General features: G+C 43.1%; 1 protein-coding gene across 1 annotated transcript in view; it reads left to right on the forward strand.

Annotated features, from left to right (window-relative positions):
* Positions 1–18,869, forward strand: part of LOC137375040 (ATP-binding cassette sub-family C member 5-like) — a 184,189-nt gene that overhangs the window by 88,721 nt on the left and 76,599 nt on the right. Inside the window, exon 17 of the mRNA XM_068041664.1 lies at positions 1,807–1,906. Coding sequence (XP_067897765.1) covers positions 1,807–1,906 — 100 coding nt within the window. The remainder of the gene's footprint in view (positions 1–1,806; positions 1,907–18,869) is intronic.

Below are 18,869 nucleotides of genomic sequence, written 5' to 3' on the forward strand. Positions count from 1 at the left end.
TGAGAGAGGTTGGATAGGCTTGGGTTGTTTTTGCTGGAGCAGAGAAGACTAAGGGCTGACCTGATCGAGGTGTACAAGATTATGAGGGGCATGGACAGGGTGGATAGGGAGCAGCTGTTCCCCTTGGTTGAAGGCTCAGTTACGAGGGGACACAAGTTTATGGTGAGGGGCAGGAGGTTTAAGGGGGATTTGAGGAAGAACTTTTTTACCCAGAGGGTGGTGACGGTCTGGAATGCACTGCCTGGGAGGGTGATAGAGGTGGGTTGCCTCACTTCCTTTAAAAAGTACCTGGATGAGCACTTGGCACATCATAACATTCAAGGCTATGGGATTAGATAGACAGGTCAGGTGTCTTTAATGCATCAGTGCAGATTCGATGGGCCGAAGGGCCTCTTCACTGTATTCTGTGATTCTGTGAATTGTCTCAGGAAGTCATGCTGCTGAGGTCGAAGATAAAACTGCTGTTGAAAGGAATTATGACTTAATTGATGACCATAAAGCATGTGCCTTTTATATAGGGGGTTTGAATGATTTGTGTAGTCAAGGTCATTTCCTTTAGAGTGACATTAGTAAATTGCCCTTCAGAAGTTAGCCATCATTGGCTTCACTTGACATGTTAACAAGCTAGTTATATTGATGCAAGTTCAATCAGTGGTCAGGCAATATTCTCAGAAGCAAGGTTTCACCTATTCAAAGCTTAATCCACCAAATAAGGTCAAGTACTTGCAGCCATGTGAAGTTGGCTGGGGAAGCGTGGTCTTGAGCTCAGTCTTCCTAGGTTGAATTTACAAATAGCTTTGGTCTGTTTACACCTTATTCATGTGTAATTGTAAAAATAAATCTGTATGACCAATGAGTAAAGTTATACTATTGATTTGACATGGTTGAGGATAATTCCATGTTTTTTCAAACATTGTATTTCCCCACATCCTCAGGCTTCTTATCTGTCTTTCGCAATGTCACCAAGCCTTTTTAATTATCAGTGGGCTGGTGTCGAGTTACTGTGTATGGTTTCTTTGAGTCTAAAGCATGATGAGCGGCAGGTGTTATCCCCCTGGTGAGGCCTACTCTGCTATCTGGTAGAGAAAGCAAATGTGTGGGATTCTGTGCTGTACAACATCTGTTCTTTAAAGTACATTTTTTTTTCTATCAAAGCCAAGGTCAGGAAGTGCTTTGGCACGATTATACTAATAAGCTAGCACAAAGGTGCATGTCCATAAGTCCTGACAGTCTTCTCTGCCGCTTGGTATACTACTGTTCGTTGTGAAGGTTGAATCAGAAAAGTTGTTAAATGACTTGCACTAGGTATAGTTTTCTTCCTTTGAAATAAATTAATCTTCAGCATGCAAATATTCCTTTCAGCCCACCCTAGTTTGAATGGTTCATTTCTCTTCGGGCCTCACTTGTCATTGCTTTAGTCATAGTAAGGATATGGCCCAAGAAACAGGCTGCTATAGACACCAGGATGGAGGTCAACTGACCAGCTCGAATACAAATTTCTTAAAGGGACATTTTTGATGCTTTTTGCACCCCACCATTATTGGAAATTTATGACTGCAGTATATCTTATTTATTTGTAGAGGTTGAGCTTTTAAAAGATGAGAAAAAAACATATATACAGTAGGTAATCTGTTTTATTGAATTTAGAATTAGGATTAATGACAATGTGAGCTATAAACTTAGCAAATATGATTAGATGAGCAGCATTACTTAATCACGTGGGAAAAATATTTACAGAAGTATCTAAAGCGAGCTTTAGCTTATCTTGATTCTGTACTCTAATGTCACTCTTCGGCTATTTTTCAGGTAAACAATAAAAATAATACCAACAGTTCCTTAAAGAAACCTCAAGAAAAAGGCCAGACTGGATCTGTGAAGAAGGAAAGAAACACAAATAAGGCAGCAGGTGAATTCATAACAGCAGCTATAATGCCATTAATGTAGGAATGTAGAAAAACGTCCCAAGGCACTTCAAAGAGAAGTAATCAAAAAAAGGATGCTGAGCCAAGGAAGGAGATCGCAGCAGGGATGGCCAAAAGCTTGGTCAGAGGTCAGTCTTAAGCAAAGTCTTAAAGGAGTAAAGTAGGCTGAGAGCAGGATTGAATCACTGGTAAGGATGTGGAGTTCAAGAGCATTCTTCAACTGCTGAATGATTTTAAAATGCTAGTCATGTATCAAAAATACCAACTTTTCAGACCCAGTTTGTGGAGTCATTTCATTTGATGTGGATCTGCGAAGTCTAGCGATAGAGTCACACTGTGAAGGTATAGTGACAAATATGCATGCATTTAAAAAGTACCTTATGTCAAAATATCTCAAGGATTTCACTTCTGGAGTGCAGTGACAGGTAGGTAAATATGACTCATTCTTTGATGGTGCTGTCTCTCAAATGAGGTAAGTGACCAGTTAATCTGTTGGGAGAGGTATGTTGGCTAGGACACCTGGATTTTTTTTTTGCTTTTCTTCAAATATTGGTGAGGGATCTTTAATCCCCAGCTAAACAAGTAGACTGGGCTTTGGTTTAATGTTTCATTTGAAGAATGGGTCAAATGGAATCATCCTGTTCCCAGATATTCACAATCTGCAGATGTAAATCCAGGTTGTCAATGGAAAGATTTGCAAACCAAGTTCCCTAAAATGTTTTATTGTTGAGGTTATTGCCTGGGGGCCTCCTTTCTATACTTTGGTGCTGACAGAGAAGAGTTGCAAAAGCTTTAAGATGGTCAAGAATTACTCGATTTATTTACGGGTAAAACTGGTAACCTGATTTCTCCATATATAGAAACAGTAAACCCAGCAAGTTATCTAAAGCTTATTTCTCAAAACAAGGAAGATGAAAATATCCTTTTCAGAACATTTCTTACATCAGAGGTCCTCAACCTTTTTGCTTCGGCGGTCGCCCCCCACCCCCATCCCTCCCCGCAAGTTAGAAAAATTCCATGAACCCCCTGTAACACAACACAACAGTTTTTTTTTTAAGAGTGGCTCTTGTCACGTGGTTAAAAAAAACAGCAGCAAATTTGCGCACAGCATGATCACATAACAGGCAATCAGGTGGATCAACAGACATGATATTCACCTAAGCTGCAGGCTCACTTCTCAATATAAAAGGTCAACTTTCATGGCCTCCTGCATCTTGCGTGAGTGATGCCCCTGGGACTCTGAGTCGGCTGCGAGTTCTCCGCGTCGGTGCACAGTTTGATCAACCACCCATGCTGTGTTTGGCTCTGTAAACAGCTGGCGCAGCCAAGCAGTGGTCAGTTGAATGAAGAGTGAAAGGTGAACTTCAGCCAAGCATTCCCTAACGTTCTGATTAATTCTTGGCGTATTTACCCCACAAAAGGGACTTTAAACTCCACTGACCTGTTGCTCCGCTTACCAGATTTATACATGGCAGTAGGAGAACACACGTGTTGTGTGACCTGTCAGGAATGAATACGTTGCCAACTGTCACCAATGGATGTAGAGGGAGAGAGACTTCTCTCCTCCAACATTGGTGGTGGCACTTTATCGGCCTATGCTCACATCAGTGTACTGAATTAATTGGATGTCGGTTTAAAAATATATAGCTGATTTTGAGGTCTAATTCTTAATAATAAGTGGGGCACTACTCACCTCAGTAGTGGTCAGTTTCGCTCTATTTTTTTTTGTGTTGAGCCTGCTCGCAGAATTGGATTTTTAAAAAAGACTCTTGAAAGATGCTGATTTGGCAGACCCGTGGAAAACCTGATGTGGATCCTCAATTGAGAACCCCTGTCCCCTGCTTATGTTAGTTGATGAGCAACAAGATTTTTGGATGAACTTGTCTTTCATAAACCTTCACAATATGAACTCGTTATTCAGGAAGACTGAAGCTATTGTTTTCGGTCCCTGCTCCAAACTGCGTTCCCTAGCTACCGACTCCATCCCTTTCCCTAGCAATGGTCTTGAGACTAAACCAGTCTGTTCACAGTCTTGGTGTTGTATTTGACCCCGAAATTAATTTCTGATCACATATTCGCACCATCACTAAGACTGCCTATTTCTACCTGTGTAATATTGCCCAACTTCATCCATCTCAGCTTATCTGCTGCTGAAACCCTCATTCATGCCTTTGTTACTTCTAGACTTGACTATTCCAATGCACTGCTGGTTGGTCTCCCAAAATACACCCTCCATAAACTTGAGGTGATCCAAAGCTCTGCTGCGCATGTCCTAACTTGCCCCAAGCCCCATTCAACAATCACCCCTGTGCTCGATGGCTTACATTGGCTCCCAGTCAAGCAACATCTTGATTTTAAAATTCTAATGCTAGTTTTCAAATCCCTCCATTGTCTTGCCCCTCCCTATCTCTGAAATCTCTCCTAGCCCTTCGAGATATCTGCACTCCTCTAATTCTGGCCTCTTGAACATCCCTGATTTTAATCACTCCGCTATTGATAGCTGTGCCTTCAGCTGCCTAGGCCCTAAGCTCTTGAATTCCCTCCCTACACCTCTGTACCTTACTTTTGTCCTTTTAAGACAGTCGGTAAAACCTGCCTCTTTGACCAGGCTTTTGGTTAACTGACCAACATCTCTTATGTGGCTCAGTGTTGTATTTTATTTTATAATGCTCCTATGAAGCACCTTGGGACATATTATTCCATTAAAGCTTCTTTATAAATATAAATTGTTGATGCAAATGCCCAGTCATCTAGTTCATTCTTTAGATAGTTAATATTGGAATATTTATGACTTGTTGCCAACATCTTTATTGAATTGGTCAGCATAATTAATTTTAATGATCCCCAGGCCTGTTAAATTTCCACATAACCAGTCCTAGTCTTCAAACAGACAATTAATTTCTGAACAGAGGTGTTGACACAGATAATTCCTCACAGTCAGACTGGTTCCATAGTTAGTCTGACCAGCTGTTAGTGCTTCCCTTTGGAATAAAGCCGGTTGTTTCAAAATTTTAAATTTATTTATGCCACCCAGTTAAAGTCCCAATTATGTAATACAGAAATATCCTATTTTATCCCAACACTCATGTCAGAGACTGAGTCCAAACTGGTATAACTTGCAGTTTTTGTGCGTTGATTTAATCTGTTGCATATTTTCCCCAGGAAGAATTTGGAATGTGTTCATCTTGATGATTGGTGATTTACTGGCCTTTCTTACATATATTTGCTCAGAACTAAACGTGGTTCCATTGTTTTTATCACTGTACATAATACCCATTGCAGCCACTTAATTGATTCAGCAGTACTTCTGATTAATATTGAATCCTCTTTGGATGTCTTGAATGTGAAGCTTGATCTTGGAAATGTGAGGCTGATTTCAAGCTGTCATGAAAGAGAGCAGCAAAGCCTTGTGTTTCTGTCACCGGATTTGAGAAATCTGGCAAGGAGCCTTCCTGTCCAGAATAGTCCAACTTTTTTGTGTTTTATAGAACTATGAGACACAGTTTAAAAATAAGGGATCGCCCATTTAAGGCAGAGCTGAGGAGAATTTTTTTTTCTCTGAGAGTTGTGTGTTTTTGGAACTCTCTTCCCCAGAAAGTGGCGGAGGCAGGGTAATTGAATATTTTTAAGGCAGAGGTAGATAAATTCTTGACTAACATGGGAGTCAAAGGGTATCGGGGGGAGTGGGAAAGTGGAGTTGAGGCCACAATCAGATCAGCCATGATCTTGTTAAATGACAGAGCAGGCTCAAAGGGGCCGAATGGCCTACTCCTGTTCCTAATTCGTATGTTTAGTGAAAGGGCACTGAGGTTGCAAACAGACTGGTTCAGCCTGAGATAATGGCTGTGAGGCGAACTCATTCAGAGGATGAATGTGTGATCTCTAGTGAAGTTAGGACTGGATTTTGTTGTGCAGGCTTAAAAATAGATTGGTTTGCCCTGCTGTTCTTTATGTAGCTACCTGCCGTAAAGAGGACAAAGCAAACTGAAGCTGCCACAGAGGTAACTTTGAGCAGCAGCCGAAGAAGGGATGAAATGTTGTTTTTAATTGTACTGTTAAATTGTGTGCAAGAATTCAAGCAAATGGAATCTGCATCAGGAAAGGATAAGGGGTATTTGTATGCACCATAACTGTTTAGTTACTGAACCATCGGAAACGCAGCATAGAAAAGGATCACTGTCTTTACCCAGTAAACCATTAGAGGGAGGATTGATCAGGGATCACTGCCTTTACGCACTTAACAAACAGAGAGACTTCCTTTAAAAAAAGATAACACCTGTTGAATGCGAGAGTCCTGGGTTGTGGGGGACTTCATTGTATGGTGTGGTTGTTTATCAAGTTGAGTTTTGTACCTGTGGCCTGACAGTTAGATATTGTAACATTATGGTACCGGGTGTAACCTTTTTTGATCCGAAGAATACAAGTCACCTGGAGTAAGGGGGATAGTCATCTGTTTACGACCAGGTCATAATCTCTGCCATGTGCTTATGTAATCTGAATTCCCTGAATGTAAGCCCTCCCATCCTGTCTCCTCCCCTTGTCACCCATCATTTCTTCCGCCTGCCCCATCCATTTGTGTACTGCCTCCCTCCTGCCTCCCGCGCGCCCCCCCCCCCAACCCATTCATCAGTACTCCTCTTCTGCTATTTGAAGCTTGAGTCCCTCATCTTTGCCTCCCTTCCCCTTCTCATAAGGGCCCATTGAGGTATCCATCACTCTCTGCTTGCAGTCCCAACTGTCTTCGTATCCTTTCTCGCTGACCCTGCCCAGTATGCCAACCACCTTTCCATTCCACAGACACCACCTCCATTGCCCCCTTGGAGTCTGACGGTGGATCAGTGTGCCTGTCTGTACAGTTCTCTCCAGAATGCCCATTCACTTGAACAAGGTGCTTGCTATCCAACAGATTTGCCACCCATGAATAATCATTTAGCTGATCGCAACTAGTTAATGTTTGACGAGGGTAAGTTCATTGTTATGATCCTAGCTTATCTATTAAATGAAAATACAGATCTTCATTGCTTTGACATCTTTTCTTTGACTGAAACTTAGCTTATTTTGCACCTTACTGTAGTCTCCCTTCCTAGCTGTACTTCCTACCATGTGCCTCACCCAAACTGGCATGATAGTGTAGCCTTTATCAACAAGTCACAAGTTGGTCTTTCTGCTTACTCCTTGGACACCTTCTGTGTTTGAACGCCTCATTTTGTTTCAGCCTTCTCATACATTCTTGGAAAATGTCTGTTATCCACTGTTCTTCCAAGCCCCACCCCAAATTTATTATTGATATCCTTCCACAGCCTCTGTGCAGAGAAACCATTCATGCTCAGTGAATTAACTATCCATCTCCACTCTACTTACCTACATTGATCATCCTATAAAGTAAGTGCTGGCGGACAGCCATAAAGGCAATTTATGCCTTAGTTATGCCTTAAATCGCAATTAGTTAATGTTTGACGAGGATAAGTTCACTGTTATGATCCTAGCTTGTCTATTAAATGAAAATACAGAGTTTATGCCTTGATGGTCAAAATAGTACTGATTGAATGTGGCTTTGGAGAAGTTATATATGTTGCCATGCAAGAATTTATGCATTATTTAAAGGAACTAATTGGGCATAAAATGATCTGTAGTCGTATTTTTTTAATGGATTTAGTTGCACACCTGTCCGAGTCAGAAGGCTGTGGAATAGAAACAGAAAATGCTGGAAAATACTCAGCAGGTCAGGAAGCATCTATGGAGAGGGGAACAGAGTTAATGTTTCAGCTTGATGGCCTTCTGTCAGAACTGGAAAATTCACCCCCAGTTAATGGGGCCCTCTACTTTTTCTTTCACCCCTTCCTAGCGATGTTTTCATTACAAGAACAGGGGATGCAACACCTGCCCTTTTACTTCCTTCCCACCATCCAAGGCCCCAAATCCTCCTTCCAGATAAAGCAGTGATTTACTTATCCTTCTTTAAACTTAACATACCGTATTCACTGTTCATGATGTGGTCCCTTCTACACTGGGAAGAGCAGAGACAGATTGGGCATCCACTTTGCAGAGCACCTCCATTCAATCTACAAGCTTAACCCCCAAGCTTCCGGTCGCCTATCATTTTAATTCTCTGCCTCAGTTCCACTCTGACCTCTGCTTCCTATGCTGTTCAAATGAAGCTCAATGTAAACTAGAGGAACCCCATCTCATCTTTTAATGAGGCACTTTAAAGCCTTCCGGACGCAACATTGCATTCAACAATTTCATCATAATCTCTGCCCCTTTTTTTGGGCAGCAACTGTTGGTGATTGGTTTGCTTTTTTCATTTACACCTCCTCTAGACCCATCTTTTGTTCTTTCATTTGTCTCATTACCGTCTCCGTTTTTCTCGCACAGTCATCCCTTTTGTCCTTTCAGCCTTCCACCTTATCACAGACCTTCCCCTTTGTTCTTCTCCACCCCCACCTCCTTTCCTTGCCTCTGTACTTGGTTAAAACCTGTTACTTCTCTGGCTTTTTCCAGTTCTGACAAAAATTCATTGACCTGAAACATTACCTCTGTTTCTCTCTCCACAGATGCTGCCTGACTTGCTGAGTATTTCTAGCATTTTCTGTTTTTATTTCAGATTTCCAGAATCTGCTTATGTGTTAAGTTTGTGGGTTCAGTGCCGACTCGAGGCCTTTTCATTAGTCTACCCTCTCAGACTCTTGCATATTTCAATGAGATCATGTCTCACTCTTAACTCCAGACAATATAAGCCCATTTTACTCCCTATGTCCTCATAGGACAGCCATCTCATCCCAGAAATAAACCTAGTGAACTTTCATTGTACCCCCCCCACCCCCGCAAGGCAAGTATATTGTTCCTTTCGTATGGAGACCAAAACTGGACAGAATACTCCAGGTATGGTCTCAACAAATCCCTGTATAATTGCAGCAAGGTTTACAAGATAGACCCACCAGAAGCGGCAGCACCATGGTGTACAGTCAGGAGGGAGTTGCGCTGGGAGTCCTGAACATTGACTGCGGACCCCATGAAGTCTCATGGCATCAAGTCAAACATGGGCAAGGAAACCACCTGATGATTACCACCTACCGCTCTCCCTCAGCTGATGAATTAGTACTCCTCCATATTGAACACCAGTTGGAAGAATCACTGAGGGTAGAAAGGACATCGAATGTACTCTGGATGGGGACTTTAATGCCAAGAGTGGCTCAGTAGCAGCACTAAGGACTGAGCTAGTGCAGTCCTGAACAACATATTTGCCAGACTGGGCCTGTGGCAGGTGGTGAGGGAACCACCAAGAGGGAAAAACCTGCTTGATCTTGCCCTCACCAATCTACCTGTCGCAGATGCATCTGTCCATGACCGTATTGGAAGGAGTGACTACCTCACAGTCCTTGTGAAGACCAAGACCCAGTCTCACAGTGAGGATACCATCCATAATGTTGTGTGGCACTACCACCCTGCTAAATGTGATAGATTCAAAACCGATCTAGCAGCTTAAAACTGGTAACCATGAGGTGCTGTAGACCATCAGCAGCTGGAGAATTGTTTTCAACCACAACCTGCAAATTTATGGCTTGGTATATTCCTCACTCTACCATAAACATCAAGCTGGTTCAATTAGGAGTGCAGGAGAGCATGCTAAGAGGAGCACCAGGTATCCCTAAAAATGAGGTGCCAACCTAGTGAAGCTACAACACAGGTCTACATGCATACTAAACAGCAGAAGCTGCATGTGATGGACAGTGAAGCGATCCCACATCAACACATCAGATCAAAGCTGTGCAGTCCTGCCACATCCAGTTGGGAATGGTGGTGAACAATTAAACAACTAACCAGAGGAGAAGGCTCCACAAGCTTCCCCATCCTCAATGATGGGAGATCCCAGCATGTCAGTGCAAAAAACAAGGCTGAAGCATTTGTAACCATCTTAGCCAGAAGTGTCGAGAGGATGATCCATCTCGGCCTCCTACTGAGGTACCCAGCATTACAGATGCCAGTCTTCAGCCAATTCGATTCACTCCATGTGATACCAAGAAACAGCTAAAGGCACTAGATACAGCTAAGGCTATGGGCCTGGTCAACATCCCAACATTAGTACTGAAGACTTGTGCTAACTAACTGCACTCCTACCAAGCTGTTCCAGTGCAGCTACAACACTGGCATCTACCTGACAATCTGAAGAATTGTCCAGGTATGTCCAGCACACACAAACCAGGGCAAATCCAATCCAGCCAATTACTGTCCTATCAGTCTACTCTCAATCTTAAGTAAAGTGATTGAAGGTGTCGTCAGTAGTGCCGTTAATTGGCACTTACACAGCAATATCCTGCTCATTGATGCTCAGTTTGGTTCTGCCAGGGACACTCTGCTCCAGACCTCATTACAGTCTTGGGCAAAAGAGCTCAATTCCAGAGGTGAGGTGAGAGTGACTGCCCTTGACATCAAGGCAGCATTTGACCAAGTATGGCATTAAGGAGCCCAAGCAAAACTGAAATCAATGGGAATTAGGGGGGAAACGCTCCACTGATTGAAGCCATACCTAGTACAAAGGTAAATGATTGTAGTTGTTGGAGGCCAGACATCTAAGCCCCAGGGCATCACTGCAGGAGTTCCTCTGGGTAGTGTCCTAGGCCCAACCATCTTCAGCTGCTTCATCAATCAGCTTGCTTGCATCACGAGGTCAGAAGTGGCGATATTCGCTGATGATTGCACAGTGTTCAATACCATTCGCAACTCCTCATCTGGATGACTTTCAACTTGGGCTGATAAGTGGCAAGTAACATTTGCGCCACACAAGTGCCAGGCAATGACCATTTCCAACAAAAGAGAATCTAACTATCTCTCCTTGACATTCAACAGCATTGCCATCACTGAATCCCCCACTGTCAACATCCTGGGAGTTGCCATTGTCTAGAAACTTGACCAGCCACATAAATACTGTAGCTATAGGAGCAAGACAGAGGCTGGGAATTCTGTGGTGAGTAACTCACTTCCTGACTCCACAAAGCCTGTCCACAGCTACAAGGTAGAAGGCAGGAGTGTGATGGGATACTCTCCACTTGCCTGGATGAGTGCAGGTCCAACAACACGAGAAGCATGGCACCATCCAAGGAAGCACCCCATCCACCACCTTTAAACATTCACTCCCTCCACCACTGGTGTACCATCTACAAGATGCACTGTGGCAACTTGCCAAGTCTACTTCAACAGCACTTTCCAAACCCACGACCTCTACCACCTAGAAAGACAAGGGCAGCAGGCCCATGGGAACACCGCAATCTGCAAATTTCCCTCCAGGTCACACATCATCTTGGCTGAAATCTGTATCACCGTCCCTTCACTGTCATTGGGTCAGAATCCTCGGATTCTCTTCCTAACAGCACTTTGGGAGTACCTACACCAGATGGACTGCTGCGGTTCAAGAAGGTGCCTTCTCGAGCCATTCGGGATGGGCAACCAATGCTGGCCTTGCCAGCAACGCTCACATCCCATGAATGTATAAAAGAAACTCACGCTTGTACTCCAACCTCCTTGCGATAAAGACTACCATACCACTTGCCTTCCTAATTGCTTGTTGTACCTGCATGTTAACTTTCTGTTGTTCTTGCACATGGGCACCCAGTTCCTCTGAACACCAACATTTAATAGTTTGTCATCATTCAAAAATAGTTAGTTTTTCTATTCTTCCTACCAAAGTGAATAACCTTACAGTTTCCCACAGTATACTAGATCTGCCATCTTCTCGCCCACTCATTTAACATATTTATATCTATTTGCAGACTCTGTGTCCCCCCTATAGCTTACTTTCCCACCTAACTTTCTATCATCAGCAAACTTGGATATATTACTATCGGTCCTTTCATCTAAGTCACTAATATAGATTGTAAATTGCTGAGGCCCCAGCACCTATCCTTGCGGCACCCCACTAGTAACAGCCTGCCAACCCAAAAATGACTCATTTCTTCTGACTCTCTGTTTTTTATCTTTGCTCAATCATCTATCCAAGCTATTAACCCCAATCCATGAGCCGTTATCTTGTGCAATAATCTTTAGTGTGACACCTTTTTGAATACCTTTTAAAAATTCAAGTATACTAGATCCACTGGTTCCTCTTTATTTACCCTGCTAGTTACATTCCCAAAAAGTCTCTAATAAGAATATTGTGTTTGACAAATCTTTCGTAAAAGCATGTTGACTCTGCCTGATCGTCTGTGACTTTCTAAGTGCCCTATTACCACTTCCTTAATTGATTCCAGCATTTTCCCAGCAACTGATTTCAGGCTAACTGACCTATAGTTGTCTGTCTTCTCTTTCCTCCCTTTCTTGAATGGCAGTCTTGCATTTGCTACCTTCCAGTCCCCGGGACCATTCTAGAATTTAGGGAATTTTCGAAGATTGCAATCAGTGAATGCATCCTTTATCTCTGCAGCCATCCCTTTGAGAATCGTAGGATGCAAGCCGTCAGGTCCAGGGGATTTATTGGCTTTCTGTCCCATTAATTTCTCCAGTACTTTTTCTTTACAAGTATTACTTATATTTAGTTCGTCACTCTCATCAGATCCTTGGTTCCCTGCTATTCCTGCTATTTTTTGTGTCTTCTACTGTGAATACAGACACAAAATATGTGTTTATTGTCTCTGCCATTTCCTTATTCCCCATTATAATTACTGCCTCAGCCTCACAAGGATCCACACTCACTTTGCTACTCTGTTCCTTGTTATGTACTTGCAGCAGCACTTACAGCCTGTTTTTATATTTCTTGCTAGTTCACTCTCATTCTACTGACTCCCTCTATCAGTTTTTTTGGTAATCCTTTGTTGGTATCTAAAACTCTCCCAATCCTCAGGCTTACTACTCTTCTTGACAATATTATTAGTCTCTTTGTTTAATCTAAGACTGTCCTTAACCTCTTTAGTTAGCCATGGATGGATTTCTTTTTTCCCGTGGAGTATTTATTTCTCAATGGATGAAGCTTTCTTGTGAATGATGAAATATTAATTTAAATGCTTGCCTTTGCTCATCTACCATCATACCTTTTTATCTAATTTCTCAATCTAGCCTAGCCAACTCTTACCTTGTACCTATGTAATAGGCTTTATTTAAGTACAGTATGCTAGTTTGGATTTGAGTACATTATTCTCCGACTTGATGTGAAATTCTTTGCTATTACAGTCACTCTTGCCCAGAGGATCCCTTACTATGAGATTACTAATTACTAATTGAGTCTCATTACACAAAACATGATCTAGATCTAAAACAGAAAATGCTGGAAATACTCAGCAGGCCAGGCAGCATCTGTGGAGTTCACGTTTCAGGTTGATGACCTTTCATCAGAATTGGAAAAAAATAGAAATGTAATAGGTTTTAAGCAAGTAAAAGTGGGGAGGGTGGAAAAAGAATAAAAGGGAAGGTCTGTGTTGGGGTGGAAGACAAGAGAGATTAACTGATGAAAGAGTTGGTGGTGCAGGGCCAAAGTGAGTGGTAAAGGGACAAGTAAAGAAATAAAACATGTCTCCAGAGGAGGTGTGAATGGCAGACTGAAGAGCAGTGCTGTCTGAAAGCAAAAACAAGGGAAAACTAGATTAAAACCAAAACCTGAAAAGGACCCAAAATGAGGACAGAGATTATGGTCTGAAAACGTTGAATTCAGTGAGTCCAGAAGGCTGGAGTGCCTACTCGAAAGATGAGGTGCTATTCCTCGTGCTTTTGTTGATCTTCATTGGAATGCTGCAGGAGGCCACGGACAGAGAGGTCAGCATGCAAGCAAGATGGAGGATTAAAATGACAGACGACCGGAGGCTTGGGGTTATGCTTGCAAATTGAACGGTGGTGTTCATCAAAGTAGTCACCCAATCTGCATTTGGTCTCCCCAATGTAGAGCAGACTGCATTGTGAGCGGTGAATACAGTATGCTAAATTGAAAGTAGTACATGTAAATCGCTATCTCATCTGGAAGGAGTAGTTGGGGCCTTGGACAGTTAGCAGAGAGGAGGTAAAGGGGCAGCTCTTGCATCTCCTGCACTTGCATGGAAAGGTGTCATGGGAAGGAGTGGGGTGATTGATGAGTGGATCACGGTGTCGCAGAGGGAACGATCTCTTCAGAATGCTAAAAGGAGAGGGGAAGATGTGTTTGGTGGTGGTATCATGCTAGAGGTGGCAGAAATGGCAGAGCATGATCTGTTGAATACGGAGGCTGGTGGGGTGGAAGGTGACGACAAGGGGAGCCGTACCATGATTTTCGGAGGGAGGAGAAGGGGTGAGAGCAGGTATGGGAAATGGGAGGAACACGGTCGAGGACCCTGTCAACCACGGCGGTGGGGTGGGAATCCTTGGTTGAAGAAAAAGGAAGGCTGCTGTGGAAATTTGCATCATTAGAACAGATACAATGGAGATGGAGAAACTGGGTGAATGGAATAGAGTCCTTAAAGGAAGCAGGATATGAGGAAGTTTGTCAAGGTAGCTATGGGTGTCTGGTGGGCTTATAGTCAATATTCATAGCCTAACTCCCAGAAATGTTAGCAGAGAAGTCGAGGACGGGAAGAGTCAGAGGTGGACCATGTGAAGGTGTGAGAAGGGTGGAAATTGGAAGCAAGTATGATGAAGTTTTCCAGTTCAGAGCAGGAAACAACACCGATTCAATCATCAGTGTAGTAGATAAAAAGTTGAGCGAGGGAACCTGAGTATTACTGGAACAAGGAATGTTCCACATATACCTTATTAAGGCAGAAATAGCCAGAACCCATGTGGGTGCCCATAGCAACACCTCTTTTATTTGGAGACATTGGAGTTGAAGGAGAATTTGTTCAATATGAGAACAAGTTCAGCCAGGCGGAGGAGGGTGGTGTTGGATGGAGACTAGTTGGGCCTTCTTTCAAAGAAGAAACAGAGAGCCCTCAGACCATCATTGGACGTCCATGGTGAAGAGAAGACGGTTAGGACCAGGAAATTAGAAATTGTTAAAGTGAGGAAGGGCATTGTAAGAATCACGGATGTAGGTGGGAAGAGACTGGACAAAGGGAGAAAAAAAATAAAGTTGAGATCAGAAGAAATCAGTTCAGTGGGGCAGGAACAGGCTGAAATGATATGTCTACCAGTGCAGTCCTATTTGTGGATCTTGGGAAGGAGGTAGAAACAGGCTGTTTGGGGTTGGGGACTATGAGTTTGGAGGCCATGAAGGGATGATCTCCAGAGGAGATGAGGTCAGTGACAGACCTGGAGATAATGGCTTGAAGTTCAGTGGTGGTGTCATTGTCCAGGAGGAGGTAGGAGGATGTGTCGGGGTGTTAGTATTTGGCCTCTGCAAGGTAGAGGTCGATTTACCAGACAACAGCACCACCCTTGTCAACAGGTTTGATGACAATGTTAGGGTTGAACCTGAGAGAACGGAGTGCAGCAAGTTTAAATGGAGACAGGTTAGAGTGAGTGAGGGGAGCCAAGAAATTGAGACTGCCAATGTCACCCCGGCAGTTGTAAGTGCAAAGATCAAGAGAAAGAGTCCAGAGACAGGGATCCAGGTGAAGGGAGAATATTAGAGACATTTTCGCTGCTACACACACGGTCTGCTCTGCATTGTGGGGAACCAAACGCAGATCGGGTGACTACTTTGCAGAACAGTTTCCAGATGCAATGGGGAGTTCCCATTGTGGTCCTGCAGTTCTGTGTCTGCTCCCTTCAGAACAAGCTAGCGTACTATATTTGTCTGTCACGTGTACGTGGCCAAATGCAAGAGCGTCTAAAGTTCAGAGGGAACATTGGTTAGTGCATAGTGCCCAGTTAGCTCATAGCGCACAGATTGAACACAACACAGAATTAGAACACAGTGGAGTTAGTACATAGCGCACAGTCAGAACACTGTTAATGCACAGGACACAGCTCAGAGAACACCGTTAGATCACGGTTAGCTCAGAGAACAGAGTTAGAAAACAGCTCCGTTAGAACATAGTGCAGACAGAACACATCTCACAGAATGCAGTTAACGTTCAATAAAAGCAAAGTACTGCAGATGCTGGAAATCTGAAATAAAAACAGAAAGTGCTGGAAATACTCAGCAGGTCAGACAGCATCTGTGGCAAGGGCAGAGTTAACGTTTCAGGTCTGTGACCTTTCATCAGAACTTGCAAAGGTGAGAAAAGAATTAGGTTTTAAATAAGTGACATGGAGTGGGGGGGGGTGGTGTGGTTTGTGGGGCAGAGAACAAAAGGGAATATGTGTGATGGGGAAGAGGGCAGGAGAGATTAAATAAGTAAGATGTCATGGGATGAAGGCAAAGAAAGTGTTGATGCTTGTGGTGAAAGACAAAGCATTAGTCCAGAGAGAGTGGACACAAGCATTAACACTCTCTTTTGTCTTTGTCCCATGACGGCCTTGTTATTTAATCTCTCCTGCACTCTGCCATATCACACACCTTCCCTTTTGTTCTCTTCCCCACCAACCGTCCCCCCGTCCCTTCACTTGTTTAAAACCTAATTCTTTTCTTACCTTTGCCAGTTCTGATGAAAGGTCACAGACCTGAAAGGTTAACTCTGCTTCTTTCACCACAGACGCTGCCTGACCTGCTGAGTATTTCCAGTACTTTCTGTTTTTACTGCAGTTAACGCACAGTTAGAATACAACTGGAGTATTGCGTCCAGTTCTGGTCACCACACTTCAGGAAAGATGTAAGGGTCCTTGAGAGGTGCAGAGGAGATTTACCAGAATGGTTCCAAGGATGAAGAATTTTAATTACATGGTTAGGTTGGAAAAGCTGAGTTTGTTTTCCTGAGAACAAAGGAAATTGAGGGGAGATTTAATAGAAGTGTACAAAATTATGACAGGCTTAGATAAGTTAGACAAGGAAAAATTGTTCCCATTAACAAATGGTACTATGAATAGGGGACACAGATCGAAGGCTTTGGGCAAAAGATGCAGGGGGAATATGAGGAAGCACTTTTTTACGCAGCGGCTGGTAATGACTTGGAACTTGCTGACCACAAGGGTGGTGGAAGTGAAGATGATCAATGACTTCAAGACGAAGTTGGATGGCCACCTGAGAGAAACAGACTTGCAGAGTTACAGGGATCAAGCCGGAGAGTGGAACTGACTGCAGAGCTCCGTGATGAGCCGGTATGGACTCGATGGGCCAAATGTTCTCCTTCTGTGCTGTAAATGACTCTGACTCTAATACCTCCATTCAGTCTGCAAGCATGACCCCAAGTTTCCACTTGCCTGTCTTTTTATTTCTCCACCTTGCTCTCGCACTGATCTCTCTGTCCGTGACCACCTGCAGCATTTCGGTGAAGCTCAACATAAGCTCGAGAAACAGCACCTCATCTTTCCATTAGGCACTCTACAGCCTTCCAGCCTCAACGTTAGATACAACAATTTCAGACCATAATCCCTTCCCCATTTTGTTTCCTTTTCCTTTGCAGGTCTTGGTCTTAGACTCATTTTTCCCTTGTTTTTGCTTCGTATGGCAGTTGTTTGTCAGTCTGCCATTCACACCTCTTCTAGAGGCGTATTTTGTTTCTTCACTTGTTCCATTACTGCTCCCTTTGACCCTGCACCACCAAATCTTTGTCATTTAATCTCTCTTGTCTTCCATCCTATCACAGACCTTCCCTTTTGTTCTTTTTCTACCCTCCCCCCTTTTACTTGCTTAGAACCAATTACATTTCTGACTTTTCCCAGTTCTGAGAAAGGTCATCAACCTGAAACATTAACTCTGTTTCTCTTTCAACAGATGCTGCCTGACCTGCTGAGTGGTTCCATCATTTTCTGTTTTTATTTCAGATTTGCAGCATCTGGAGAATTTTGCTTTTGTACAGGATCTAAAATAACCTCTTACTTGATTGGATTCATGACGTATTGTTCCAGGAAACTGCCTTGAATGCATTCCATGAACTTGTCCTCCAAACTACTCTTGCCAGTTTGATTTGTATGGTCTATATGAAGAATAACTTCTCCTACAATAAAGTTCCTCTTATTTCTTGATTAATATTCTGTCCAATAGCATAGCTATTCTTAGATGGCCTATAACCTACTCCCACCAGCATTTTTTCTGATCTTTGTTATCTCTTACCTTTATTCATACCATTCTACTTCTTGCTTTTCTGAGCCAAGACCCTTCCTCACTACTGTTCTAATATTATCCTTTATTATCAAAGCTATGTTTCCTCCTTTTCCATTTTATCTGTTTTGTCACAGAAGCTTTTTTTAATTCAAAAGCTAAGAATTCTGTGTGCTTTTAAAGACTGAGAAAAAAGATTTTGTGAACGTTGAATGCTGAAACTTGTTATTTGAACTGAGTGCAGACTGCAAGGCACCTGTTTCCAAGCAGCTCAACAAGGAAATTGCAGGAAGATTTTTGACTGTCACATGACTTGATTGTGGGGTTTAGTTTCAGTTTTGCAGTGTGGAAAAAGACCAGGGAGCTGGAAGCAGCTAGCAGTCAGCTGGCTGGGACCTGTGTTTGCAGACCAGAGGGAAAAAAAGACCTCCTCTCTAAAAAGATTTGCCTCTCTTGGAAAAAGAATTCCGACATTGGAGTTGTGGCTGTGGTCTGCCTGGAGCGAGGAAAAGACCCAGGAAACGAGGAGTTGCTGCTCTCTTTGGAGAAAGGCTGAGAGGAAGCCCTGCATTTTAAAAGGTAGCAAATTCCTATGGCCTGCAGTCCCTGAAAAATTTCTGCCTCAGGAGTGATTCCTGTTACCTCTTAAGTTTTGGGAGATCCTGAAAGCTCAAGAAAGCTTCTGTTGCTAGACTGCTATTTCAAAACCCAAGTGGACCTGTAGTGATACCCTTTGCTGAACGATCTGTGTGATGTCTGCTGCAGTCAAATGCGTGAGCGTCTGCCCATCACAGACTGTTCATCACCCTCGCCTGGAGAGACTTCGAGTGGCATCTAACTATTCGACTCTGGGATACTTCAGCAACCCGGAAATATCCTACCAGAACATTACAACCCAATTATTTTATTATTCC

The sequence above is a fragment of the Heterodontus francisci genome, chromosome 11 (genome assembly GCF_036365525.1).
Source record: "Heterodontus francisci isolate sHetFra1 chromosome 11, sHetFra1.hap1, whole genome shotgun sequence".
Taxonomy (NCBI): domain Eukaryota; kingdom Metazoa; phylum Chordata; class Chondrichthyes; order Heterodontiformes; family Heterodontidae; genus Heterodontus; species Heterodontus francisci.